This window comes from Thermobia domestica, chromosome 14, assembly GCF_964235325.1.
Source record: "Thermobia domestica chromosome 14, izTheDome1.hap1.1, whole genome shotgun sequence".
Classification (NCBI taxonomy): Eukaryota; Metazoa; Arthropoda; class Insecta; order Zygentoma; family Lepismatidae; genus Thermobia; species Thermobia domestica.
In genome coordinates, this window is record NC_137467.1 from 27,318,440 (window position 1) to 27,332,880 (window position 14,441).

At 38.2% G+C, this 14,441-nt stretch overlaps 2 protein-coding genes across 4 annotated transcripts in view; one reads left to right on the top strand and one right to left on the bottom strand.

Moving 5' to 3' along the window:
* The window catches only part of Pgant6 (Polypeptide N-Acetylgalactosaminyltransferase 6), a 55,910-nt gene extending 49,733 nt beyond the window's left edge, over positions 1-6,177 (bottom strand). Inside the window, exon 1 of one of the 3 annotated variants that reach the window (XM_081737795.1) lies at positions 6,088-6,177. The gene's annotated coding sequence lies outside the window, so the exon portion shown is untranslated. Of the gene's footprint in view, positions 1-5,792; positions 5,916-5,964 lie in introns of those variants that run through there. The other 2 variants (XM_081737794.1, XM_081737796.1) reach the window with 2 other exon arrangements.
* Positions 6,178-6,442: 265 nt separating this feature from the next.
* Positions 6,443-14,441, top strand: part of LOC145669582 (fucose-1-phosphate guanylyltransferase-like) — a 31,092-nt gene continuing 23,093 nt past the window's right edge. Inside the window, exon 1 of the mRNA XM_081737797.1 lies at positions 6,443-6,620. Coding sequence (XP_081593923.1) covers positions 6,539-6,620 — 82 coding nt within the window. The 5' untranslated portion in view covers positions 6,443-6,538. The remainder of the gene's footprint in view (positions 6,621-14,441) is intronic.

Consider the following 14,441-nt stretch of genomic DNA (forward strand, 5'->3'; position numbering starts at 1 on the left):
TTTAGAGCGAGACCGCTATTAGGGCAATGCCTAATTGTTGGTGGCCAGTTTATTGTCTCAGAGAAAGACTTGGTTAGGGCAAGGTCTATTTTACGGGCCAGTTTATAGTCTCAGAAAAGAGACTTGTTTTTCCCCTGAACATAACCTTTCACCTTGTAGTGGTTTTTAGTTAGGTATCCTTTTCTTAGTTCTCTTGAGTTCTGGAGTCCTGTGTAGATAGGCCAAGCATTTTCCTTTAAGTGAAGGCTAATTGGAATTGTGCCGCTAGCGAGGGCATAGAAACTTATGCCACAGGACTCTTAAACCTAGAGCATATTTTAGCATGCTTTTGTATCAAGTTAGGAAGCGATGGGTTCTAAATTCGATCCTTCACGAGTATAGTTTTCTGAGTTTTAAACTAGAACTATGCCTTTTTTTTTTCACAGAGGGGTTTATTATATGTATGAGCAATTTTCATCGTCTTGCCAAATAAATTTTTGAATAAAATTGTATAAAAGATCTAAATAATGTTTCGTTCTTTAAAATAAAAATTTCCCTGAACTCGGAAGTAGCACGAATATTTAGATTCATAGCCCTAGACATTTAAGTTTTCGAGTTGAGCCAGTAAAGAGGGATTAATTGAACATAATCTCGCACTCTATATTCTCCTGTATATTGTAAGGACCCCCACATCACGACACGAGCACATGTCAACACAACATGTGCTATTGACTGTAAACAGCATAGCAGACGAGAAGCCGGCACGAAAGACACCGAGAAACGCCGAAAGAAGACGGACCTCGCGGAAGAACCCGAAGAGGAAGGATAAAAGCCGGACCACCGAGTCTCAAATTGAATTGATCTCATGGAGGGGCGGCGGAGAAGTTGACACAGCGAGAATGAAGATGACCGAAGCTGAGAGAAGAATTCGTGGGGACCCACCAGTAAACCTTGCGGTGTTAACTGAAGTGCGGTCACCCACAGAGTTTGCTCTTTGTACTACGAAACTAACGTGACTCTTTACGAGTCATTGTACTAAGAGAAACTGCGTTTCCTGTATTTAAATAAAGATTACTATTTACAACACGTCAAACACACACCGCTTCCTGAGTAAATAGGCATTGTTTTCCGTCGGCTGGACCCCCTATTGTGCGTCAAGCTTCGCGCTGGCCATATTGGTTGTACAGCCTTTGGCGAGAGTCGGCTGACGGGAACACAGTACTATCTCCGCGGCACAGCATTAGAGCAGCAAAGACACTCAAATTAGAGACAGTGAGACCCTTTCAAGGTGCATAACCCTCAAATCTAGTGTAGTAGTGTTAAGAGTGCTTCAAAAACAGTGTGGCCCTTTCTAGGACCAAAACACTAACCTAGTGCAGTGTTCTCACCAGATGCTAAAAACAATAGTGTGGCCCATTTCAGGACCAAGTGTTAAAATACCAGAAACATGCCGTGACCCAGGAAGAGGATTCCGACAAGGAAGACACCAAGTGTCCAGTACCCAGCAGAAGAGGTATGCCCACCAGAAGTGAAGAACGCCCCGGTGAAGCTGTTATGCGTCGGTAGCCAATATGAATCCACCGAAGATATCAGACATAGAGTAGGAAATATGATGCAGACTAAGGATGTGCACATTCAGAAGACTGGACACAGAGAATTCACACTAAGATTTTCCACCGCAGAAGCAAGATATTTATTTCATCGTACGTTCGTAGGAATAGAGTTTGGACCAGACTCTTACATGGAGGAAGATGTAAAAGAAACCACAAACACAGAAGACAATAACCCACAGGAAAACGAAGTTGGCTCACAAAGCGTACCAGAGAAAAACCTCATCAGAGAAGAAAAGTACATACAGATGAAAAACCGAAGTGACTCAAAAACTCCCAATCACAGAAGGAAATTGCAGACAACAAAACTTTAGAGCCCACCGATGGCTTCACACTAGTGAAACAGAGAAGACAGAAGAAAAAGAATCCCAAACAAGAGGAAGAAGACACCCATGAAGCAAACCCAAGAAGCTCCGGCCCTTCTCAGGACCAAACGAAGTACCCACAAACAACTTAGAGGAAGACGCCAGTTACCACCCAAACAGTTGAACGCAAGAAAAACAGTAGCACCACGTTTACATGTGTCGTTGAGGCTGTTCCCACTGAATTAGACGTAAAGGAAATCAAAAAAGAGCTACATAAACAAAACCTGAATATTCGAAATATAACCCGCATTAGAAACAATAATGGACCACACCATTCCTCAGGATATTTTCAGACGATGCAGAACAAGTTAACCATCTTATATCTCATGGAATAACAATTCATTAGAAACGCTATGCAGTTGAAACGTCAAGGACTCCCTCCAGATCACTACCATGCCATAATTGTTATCAATGTGGCCACTTCCGAAACTGGTGCAAAGCGAAAAAGAGTGTACAACCGTTGCGGTAAATCACACGAAGAGGAATGCAGCAAACCAAGGAGAAAAAACTTTTGCGCCACCTGGATCAGTGAGGAACATCGCACCGGCAGAAGCAAATGTCCTAGAAGACAGAAAACTCATCCAACAAGCCGACCACCCACGCTCCTAATAATAGCAGATTTAGAAAGGAACCAGACAACCTGCTCTTTGCAGGACCACCAACAAACTCACCAAGAACTCAGCCCTCGTGAAGAAACATCCACATCCAGAAATTAATAAAAACTGAAATAGAAGAAGCAACTAATAAAATCTTAACGTGGATAACATACGTGTTAACTACAACAACAAAACAACAAGGAAACAGAAGAATCTATAATAACCATACAAACAGCATCCAAGATTTTTGGGAAAACAATTCATACGTTAACATCAACAGGGCAACTTTATGTCACCAGATCATTTGCAGAAATAGTCAACAAACAGTCAACCACAACAACCCAGCGGGCTGGAGAAATAACACGGACTATTCCAAACCGATGACGACCAGGCGAGACCATGGCACATGATGACCCATTTGCATGCTTAAAAAATAACAGATGTCCCAGTAACAATACATTCCCCCTTACAGACAAACACAGATTTGATTAAAATAACATATTCAGATAGGTTTGTAAAATTACATATTGCTTATTAATTTATTATTACAGACTTGTTTACATGGATTTTTTCCACCCTTCGCATGTGGTTTTGTCATGTAAATACTTATGCATGCAGCATGACCGATTAAGGGTTTTTTCCCCCTGGTTTCCAGGTTTTTTGTCCCTCTCTCAAAACATGATAAACCTTCTCTCGCGCTTTCCTTCCTTCTTTCTGTCTTACACAACTATAGATCCGCGTGTATATGTCTTCGTTTAAGATAGAAACCGCGACATACACTCCCACCCGACAGATGCTTTAGATTACTAATTGCAATTGCACGTGAGAAGGGGCATGCACACTGATGATTGATGCCTTACTCTCTGTCAGGACGCGGGCTTTCCCGAGAGACGTCCTTATTTATAATTTTTCTGTTTCTGTTTGTTTCTGACCCAGCATCAGTCGACCAACTGATCGTAACCTATCCTAAACCCTGGAGGCTGCTATGAAGCTAAGGGGATCACCTTGAATACCATACCTCGTGAGGGCTGCTATGAGCGGAATCAAATCCTTCAGACTCCCAGAAGCTGCACTGAAGCTAAGGAGTTGTTCGTAAGAACACTATAATCTGTAACCTTGGTCATTGAAGAGATATTTTATTGTTAGAACTTTTGTAGGCACAAAAGACTTAATTTTATAATAAAATTGGTGAAGGGATAAATCTAGGTCCATTATTGACTCTATCAAAGTCATTACATTTTTTTTTTTTTTTATTTATGTAGTATGTTGTCAGTTTGATTTATTAAGAAGAAGATTAGGCGTGAGAGAGAAAAATTAAAGATTTAATAGTCGTGCGATATTAGACAGTGAGTCTCACATCCTCTCGATCATATATTTTTTTGCGATATTAATTTTTTCCATATTACACCAGGAAAAGTAGAAAATAACTTATACTCTTTCTCACATGAAATACAAGTCTTACTTAATTTCATTATTCCGACACTGAAACAAAATTTAAAACAATTCCCTTCTGTGTCGTAAACTTCACTTGACAATTTAAATAACGGCAAATTTTTACTTTGACTCAAACAGTGACTTCAACCTGTTCATCTGATCCGGTTCGCGGAGCAGTTTAGGAATCATTCCTAAACTGCTCCCGGAACCGAATCAGATGAATCGCTTACAGTTACTAACAGTGAAAGTAATGTACGATGTTAAGAATTATAATATAAGTACAAGGGCCAAAATGTTACTAAACATCAATTTAGGTGAAGCGGTGACTATCAATTTTGAGATCTAAATGGGGGGCTACCGCCCCCCAAACCCCCCGCTCAAGTACCATAAAAACATCCCAAACAACAATAAATAATCAAACCACTACTATAAACCTAATTTAGAAGCGGAAAACAAATCAAGAATAAAAATAATATAAATTAAAAAAAATGAAAACACTCACCGCTAACGATAGACATATCCAGCATGCCGTAAAAATTGAAAATATCGCTCTCCAAGTGACAATGAAAAATGTTCCTTTCCGCACAGACGTCGATTTATTAAACCGAGCACATTTGCTATTATTACAAACAAGGAAAACCAATAAACGCCCACTTCTCCCATACTTCGGAAGTAACTTCAGCCTTCGACCACAACCATCACATGTTTTCTCTAACTCAATTAAACCACATAGTGCCGCAAAGCGATATGAGTTAATATCCGAATCTAATACAAACTTATTTAAAAACGACAAGTTCAAATTCTTTGTATTAAATTCATGAAACGGTTTCTCAATTGCATTTGCTAACTCGATCGTCGCCATGAAACGAAAATTCAAGTACGCGCTTCCCGCATGCCACCAGCAATAGCACACACATACAAGCAGACAGAACATGTGACATCACACTTACAAACTACCATATGACTGTACAGAGACACCTAGTGGGAAAAATATGAACTAAGACGTCACACCAAAGGCACGAACAGTTCCAACAAGTGACTCACGCAGAAACAGTTCTAGGAAGTGACTGAACCTATAAGAACCGATTAAAGTCACAGTTTGAGTCAAAGGAAAGACTTGCCCGATTGGATTTTAACGTCCTTTCAGGAGACGCTAGAGCTCCCAAAGAATGAATGAATTGCCTAGAGGAAAGACTTGCTGCCATTGTCACATACAATGAAGTAGATCTAAGCAACTAGTCTTTAAGTGGGAAGTTTACATACTATGTTCTAATGCACACTGTACACTGGTGTTAAACAATAATTGCCATTACATTATAGAGGGTTATGTTTTAATTTATTCCTTTGTTAAGCCCTTTCTGTTAGTGATTTTTTTCTTTTAGCTTATCGTTCAACACTATATCTTTTAAGCTAACGAAAACATGATTGTGAATTTTTATTTTGAACTCTTACCATCGCAAATCGAACCTAGAAACATGTAATAGCTAGCGCCAGCCTTTTGTACACGGGGTTCCGGGTTTGATTTCCAATGGGAGAACACTAAACACACAACGGTGGTTTGGATTCTACCTTAAACTGTGAAGTCCATGTCTCATATACCCTTGGTGCTGATAAGAGACGTTGAACTTCAATAAACAAACAAATTTCTTTACTCTAGTTTTGTAAGTTCATCTCAATACATACTAGATCCTTACAACCTTCATTTGAAGTATTACATTTGGTACAGTAAAGTATCAATTTTTCTTCAATTTACACCCTGAATTTCACGCACAAATTTCCAAAGTAAATCTACTCCGATGCCAACTAACCTACGCAGAGATGTCCAGATCCTGCAGGATCTTCTTTTACAGTACTGTATCTTAGATATACATATTAATTATGGAATTTTAAAGAAATCCTTGTACCTCGTACAATTATCTGTGATTTCACAGTGTCTCCCGCCCCCGGTGTTCAATTTAATTGAGGCTAATTTATACTTACCTTTAAAAACACTCTCATTAAAATCTATAATTTACGAAGAAAACTGAACAAATAATACAGAAAACTTATAATATTTTAAAATATTCACTTAAGAGTAATTAACTCTTAGATACTAATACTAACACATTAAGATCCGATAAGATAATAGCGAATTGTAAATAAAGATGCCACCGAAGCAGACAGCACATCAGAGTACGACGGTGAAGGTGTAAGTAATATTTTATTCCTTTTCGTGATGCTCTTCAGAGAGCGCTTCACACAGAAGTTTCAAATTGCATTAGCATGATTTCAACGCACAACATAGTCAATTTCAAGAATAACACCATTTTTTGAAATTTTACTATCTTCTTTCTATTTAATAAAGTTGTTTTCAACTCCAATTACTACCCTTCTATTTCGAAAGAACACTCATCGAAGTTCTGAGAGGCCAGAAAGAAAATTGGGTGTGGAAGTAAATACGAGAATTTCCACTTGCACTTTCACCTTCATAAATCATAATCTTGAGTGGTAATGGAATGGGAAGTCCTTGTTTTATTTAGCTTACACTATAGTATTATTTGCAGCGAAGAATAAAATGGATTCAAAGACGTGCGAGAAGAACAACTCTATCAGGAAATATATATCTAGTTTATTTAAGCAGTATGAATCAATTAGAGGTATAACAATAAATTGTATGGCTAAAATAATATGTGCTGGTCAAGTTTAGGTACACTACTTTTGGCAAAATATTCAACATTCTGCATGGAAAGAAAAGTTCAAAAGAAACAAATATCTGCAAGCGGAAGAATTAAATACTAAGTGATATAGCTGTATTTTAGATTTATAAGTGTAAGATTACTAGTGTAAAATCATTAAGAGTGTTTACGACGATTAAAATATAAATAAGTGCATATGACAGATAACTTTGTTAGATATTATTTCCCGCCGACAGGGTATTTCTGCAGTGTACAAAAGTGTATCATACGTTTGTGAGAGTATGAAACAATTACAGGTGCTGTAGCAACTCATATCATTACTCATCTTAACATAGACGAAGTTTAAGGGAACCATTAGAAGATTTCCTTTTTAAAACTTATCCTACATAATTTGAATATATAAACGCGGCGTCTAAACATGTGCCATAAAAATTAGTGCAAAAATCACTAACAAACGTGCTAGGTGGCCATTAAATAGCACCGAACGTTGTCTAACCGAGGCAGGGCAGGGTGAAGATAGTGGACTTGTATGGTAGAGTGAGGGGAGTCTGCGGCGGTCGGCATACACGTAAGGGAAGGGGTTTACGGTGTAACACGAGTTCCTGTAGCACTTGTAATAGTAATTACAATAGTAATGCTACACTTAAACATAAAATACAATACTTGTGCCCTGTGCTGAAATACTTTGCCGGCGAAAAATAGTATCTAATATTATCACGTATTTCAACTGTCACATAGCACTTGTAATGGTTATACACTAGTAACTCTACACTTATAAAATGTAGCTATATAGCGTATTATTTAAGGCCTATGTTTAGCAGAAGGGGTCCAGCTTTTTTCTCTAAAAAAATGTTACAATTTTGGTAATTTTTGCCCACATTCGGTTAGTTTAGGGTAGGGTTGGTTAGTTTAAGTTAGGTTAGACTAGTTTAGATTACATTTGGTTAGTTTAGTTTATGTTCTAATAGTGTAGGAGTCCCGCATAATTTTCCAAAAAATGATAGAATTTCGCTTATTTCTACTAATATTACGTTAGTTTAGGTTAGTTCAGGTTAGCTTACGTTAGTTTATGTTAGGTTAGTTTAGATTTGGTTACGTTATGTTACGTCTAATACTTGCATCACTCATTTCTCCTGTAAATTTTGTGTTTTTTACGTGCTTCTGGACCCCTTGTACTAAACATACCCCTTATTTAATTCTGCTGCCTGTAAAAAGTTGTTCCGTATAAACACGTTCATAGTGTGTTGTGCTGTGCCTAAACTTAGTTTCAGCAGCAAGTGTCCGCACGCTGTACTTATACGCAAATCCTGGAATATTTGTAATGTTTAAGCAGTTACTTCTGGTGGCTTCTCTTGAACTTCTATGCTAAGTAGGATATTATTATCGGGAAGGTTCTAGATTACTGGTCCCCCATGTCGGTTAGTAGCTGGGTGCGTTTCTTTCTGTACTAAAGTTTACACATTTAATTTACACTATATTGCCGAGCGAGTGAAGGCGGGTTAGAGCCCCGCAGGACACGTTGTTTTCTGTCTTTATTACTGCTCAATGGGAAGGGGGACCAGTAATCTAGAACCTTGCCATTGTTATCGAGCTAACTGCAAATTTTTGGGAGCACAAGAGGAAATTAATGAAAGAATTACGGTTTTTCAACAATTACTTCGAATGATGTGGTTAAACGTGATCTACACAATGCTGGATATGAGACATGTTTATAAGAAACAAATTTCAACAGGCGGCGGAGTTTAGTAAGTGATACAGCTGTCTTTTATATTCCCAAGAGTAGGGTTACTGGTCTAAAATCATTACAAAGTGCTATAGGAACTCGTATCACTAAGAAAAGCTACGCATTTTTTTTTTTTTTTTACTACCATTCCATACGCGCTTACCCACCGTCCCAGACGAGCTTACTTTCTGCGGTTGCACCATCGTGCAAGACGCAGGGTTTGCCCAAGTGGGCCCAGCCCGAAAAAACCCACCGGGTTTTTTCGGGTTGGACCCACCTGAAAAAACCCACCTTAAAACCCACCTGGGTTTTTGAGCTTTTTGTTAATATATTATTGCTACAACTAAGTTGATCACATTGAAAGTGATTTTTATCAAATTTTGGACATTCCTCGGGCGAATTAAATGCTTTCACGTTAAGGTATACTACAACATTCTACATAAGACCTTTATAAAGTTCTGAATACACTGAATAAATGAAAAAAAAAACTTACCTTAGCTTGAGATAATTATATAGTAAATTAATGTATTGATTATGTTTATAGCCTATTTGAAAAAATGCAATTTTATATTTTAGAAAATAATTTCCGTAAATAGTGTGCTCGCCGTCTCGGCTATGCCGAGGGACGTTATCCGTCATAGGGGAGACCGGGGCACATTGTCACAATTTTCACGTTTTATTTTCTTGTGGTGCTCGTGTAAGGCCGAAAATTATAATTTTTAGTATACGTATACTTTATCTTGTGCATAACATATATTTCTCTGTCCAATGTAACTCGCTCTGAACTGGACTTATGTACTATGTTTCATGATCAATACAGTTGTGACAATGTACCCCATATGTGGTGTAAGTTGTCACAATATATGGAGCAAATTGTCACATGTTATTCTTGTTCACTTTCCAGAAATTGGTAGATATTATTAATGCAACTATTACTAATACAAAAAGACTATAAATGTTACCAGCATTAAATATTTACCGTCTGAAAGAGAATCAAAACATAATTAAATGAAAGGGGAAACTATATTAGTTAAATAGGAAAGAAAGTAGCCTAGGGGAACCTCTAGCTTATATTTTCTCAACCTAAAAGATTTATTGTTGCATCAAGCTTTGTAGGAAAACCAAAACTGTCATGAAAACAGAACTAACTCATAGCTAAGGAATCAAAATTACAAACTGACAGGTCATAACAAAATGACGAAACTATCAAATCATAGCCTACGTCTCCAATAGGCCTACACGAAATTAGCCAATTGCGTTTAAGTTGTTTCTGATTGTAGTTTATGAATTGCAAAGAATTCCTCTGATAGGACTACTGTATAGCTAGGAGAGGAGTAAATATTACGAAATTTAGTTGCGTTTTATTAGTACGCACCGCATACTAGTTTGAAAATGTTTATCCTTTTGCTTCTACAAAGTACCATACCTGGAGGTCATCGTCAGAGCCACAGTTAATACACACGTAAAACAAGTTCTGCTTCCCTCAGTTTTCGTACGCCGATTCCGTACATCGAATGCACTGAATCCACTTCTCGCTACATGTACTCGCACTGTATGGATCGCCATAAACTAAACACAATGTATCGTCGTCCTCTGAGAAAGGATCGTAATCTTCTTTGGGCCTTCGTTGACATTGTTTATAGGTGCAAAACTATTTTGCTTGGGGAGTTCTTATAGCAAGAGCACCATGTCTTTTCAGAAATACCGGATACAAGTCTGGACCAGCAATGACCTTTTCATTCCACGACTCTGGGCATTTCAATCCTAGCGCTTTTGCATAGTTGTAAGCCAAATCGCGAACCTCTTTTGTAGTGAGCCCAAATTATATGTGCGAAGCTGTTTTGGTATGATACTAGTAATTCTTCCTAGTATTACGAAGAGTAACCTAATGTAAATGAGCATTGGCCGAACTGTAGTTCGCCATCTGTAACACGTGCACAAAATCTTGCCAATGTTCTGTAGTGGACATGAAATTCTTTAGCAGCTTTAGGCCTACGTATTAATATGGGGTTGCTATTTCTTTTCATAGCTCTTGCTGCAACTAGTAGATCTTCCATTGGTGGTGCTTTCCTCTCTGTCTTTCTTTTGTATATTCTCACCGTCTGCGAAACAGAGATAACCCTATCGTTTGTATCATACATAACACACAGTGGGGCACATTGTCACAGTGACAACATGCCCCGTCTTATTTGTGACAACTTGCCCCACGCGTCGCCATTACTCTTTTTACAAAATATCTATACCAAACGACAAGATTAGGCGCATTCAAAGTAACACATTATGAAGCTCTATTTGTAACCTACATAACACACACAAAAATATTTGCTTCTACAGACAAATGGCACTGAAAACAGACAAAGTTCAACTGACGCAGCACCGTTGTTCCCGCGCATCTCCAAACGAGTACAGTTAGTTGTGACATCTAGTAAGTAAACAAGAAAGCAGCACCGGCGCGCTAATGTTTTCGCTTTTTTCAGAATTGCTATTGTGACAAAGTGCCCCGGTCTCCCCTACGTTTGACGAGTTTAAAGCCAGATGTGCCGGTACTACCAGTAAATATGTAGTGCATTAGTAAAACTATTAGTATTATTTCTTACCTTTGATGGTAGCACAAGTATTCTTCAGTAAAATTTAGTTTTCCAACAATAACAGTTTAGTTCAATTATTTGTTGGTACTCTTCAAATATAAGCATTCTTTAGAATCAACACCAACAATAGCGTAAAAATTATTGTCAAATTTTAGAAGCTTAATGCTCAGAGTTCCGAAAACTACGTAACACTTACTACTTCAAGTGCTGAATTCCAACTTCTGTACTAGTGGAAGTTTCGATGTACAACAAAGAAAGCTGCATTTTCGAGGGGAAGAAAAAGTCGCGAAAGAAATGCTCGGGAAATTCCCGCAACTGAACGCACAAAGCATCGGAACTGAATACTTCAACAATAAAACTATTTATTTTACGCTGGAAGATATTTAATTCCATTTATGGCATTTTGAAAATTTACTTTATAAAATATGAATTATATCTTTGTTAATTGTTTTAAATTAATTTTCTGGAAAGAAACGTCTTGCAACAAATGCTCGGGAATTTCACCTAATTGAACGCACAAAATATCGAAAGTGACCTTTAAATAAAACCATTTATTTTACGCTGTTAAATCAATATATTTGGTGTTCATATTTGGCAGACGTCACTGAGGCTTCTGGGATGATTCGATTTACATTTGTTCGTTCGTCTGCCTGTACCACACATACAACAGGGTACCACCTTCGATGTTTTAAGTTTAAATTTTCAGGGTACAAGCACGAGACGCACTAAATTTCCAGTACAGATTTTGGCGGCATACCAACGTACAATTTCAAAATGGTGGCTTTAAAAAAATAGCGGGTATCCACGCTACAAAGTGCAATTTTCGGTCTTTTAAGTTGAAATTTTTAGAATATACGCACGAGACACAATAAATTAGCTGTATATATTTTGGCGGTGATCTAACGTAAAATTACAAAATGGCGGCCATTTTTTCAAAACAGCAGTGAATAGAAAATTGTTGCAAGTTGTGACAATGATAATCTTGAAATATAAGTCACATTTTAACACTTTTACCCCAAATACATTGAAATATTTCGAAAAAAAAAACAATTAAACCCGAAAAAACCCACATGGGCCCAGGTGGGTTGGGCTTTTTCAAAAAATCCCGGGTTTTTTCAAACCCTGGCAAGACGGCCTTCGAATTGCCATGACTATGTTAGATCGCATTCGTGCTTTTTAGGGGCCACTTAGCACAGAGTGATTTGTTTGTTCTTTGCACTGTTATTTTTATGGCGTATGTTCAGACGCTGTATTTATACGCAAACAGTGGAAGAATTGTAATTTTTCAACAGTTACTTCTGGTGACCCACTTAAACATCATTTATGCATCTATGGTAAGTGAGGGTGTTGTAATGTTGCCCAGCGGAAATCGTTTGGAGAACAATAGTCTTATTACTAGATACAGACTCACATTAGGACGTACCCGTTATGGTTATAAATGCATCGAGGTACAGGGTTCGTACTTATCTGGAGAAATCTATTTCCCTGACGTTTGGCAGGAAATTCCCTGATTTTCATGACAGGTGTCGGATGATGTTGACATAAGGAATAAGTAACGGTAAATATTTATATATGAGAACTTTTATTCTATATGGGACAAATAATGATCAATTGCTCATACGTACATTCCACTTACCACCCATAAAAATCTGAGCAACGTTCCATACTGTAATCATTAATGATTGGTTAAGCTGTAATTGGTGTACAATTAATATTAGAAAAAATATATTTTATAAAATTTCCCTGAGGTTCCTGACTTCCTTGACCAGTACGAACCCTGTTATACCATAAAACTTGTGTAATTGATTATTTAAGGTTTAATAGGGATGTCTCGTCAACATCGAGGCTATTTATTCTTGTCCCGATCAACACAACTGCCACAAATAAAAGTTAAAACGAACATATCAAAATATAACAAACATACTGCTGCAAAAAAAAAAAGAAGTAATAATCTAAAAGAAGAAATAAAATAATAAATATCTGAGAATAACAGAGAATAACAAGCATATAGCGATAACAATTAATAGTAACAATAAAGAAAATATGTAATAACAATAGTAAAAAAGAATAAAACATCAGAAATCAACGTTTCAGGCGAAACTTTCAACGTGGACCAAGTACCGTCCACTCAGTATCCATCAGCTTATCTTCCACCATATCAAATTTCAAAGAAACTGAAGGTGGCATACGAACAGGTGTAGATTTTGTTCTTTTCGGGGTAAAGACCGTACCATTGAATTGTTATATATACTGGTTAAATTTTAGGCCAGATATATATAAGGTGGGCGGCAATAAATTGGAGTTCGCCGAAGACCGCTACTAATAGAAACAAGTGGGGTTTTGTGGGGTTCGCTAGTCGATGCAACTGGGATTTAAATTTCTGAACATTTGTCGGGAATAAGATCAGTTTGGGTGGAAACGTAAGACATTTGGGTTGCTACCGATTTACGAGCAGTAACTGCAACAGTAGCAAAGGGCACAGAAAGGAAGAAAGGGATGTTTTCACATAAGCGACTTTTGAGCTTGAGGGTGGCTGTACTTCGGCCCGTGCAAGCGAGTGACATCAAGAGCGGTATCGTGAAACGTGAGTCATTGTTGTGTGAGCTTGTAAGTGTTCAAGATGAAATGCGGCGAGTATGAAAATAGTGTGACTGTGATAGCGTTGCACAAGGTAGGCAGATCACCAGGGGAGATTTTCAAAACCCTCTAGAAGCTGAAAATTAGTTTTTAAAAAATCGTTTACCTCATTATCTAGCGCTTTGTTGAGACAGGAACTGTGAAAGATCTCCCGTGACAAGGAAGATCACGCACAGTATGAACACAGGAACTTGTGAAAGCGTTGACGGCGCGTATCCAACGAAATCCAGTAAAGAAACAGTCAGTTGGGGTTCGTGACCTAAAGATATCGAACATGTCTATGGCTTGCACGTTAACCAGTAATCTGGAACTCCATGACATCTCCTGTTAAATGAACTGAAGCGCCAGCTCCTAAAAACAAATCGCATATTTAAGCGTTACGCAGTAAATGGGCGCCGTCGAATCCTTTTAACTGATGAAAAATTTTCCATGTTGAAGAGGCTTTCAATATACAAAATGACAGGATATGTATCACATGCGCTAGAGAAGATGGTGTAAAGGCTCCAAAGATGCGGAGGGGTCAGCATCCTGCCTCAGTCATGGTGTGTTGTAGTGTGAGCCACGAGGGCAAAACGGAGCTCTATTTCTGTGAAAAGGTCAAAACTTCAGCCAAAGTGTACCAGGAGACAGCGCTTGAGAGACTAGTCAAGAATCTGACCCAACACCCTCTTCCATGGACAGAACTGAGGCTTCTAGCAAGACTCAGCCCCAGCATACAAGGCACGGATAATCCTGTAGTGGCTGAAGGCAAATGTTCAGGACTTCATTTCCACTTCAGATTGGGCTTCTGTAAGTCCAGACCTAAACCCCCTGGGCTACAAATTCTGGTGCAAG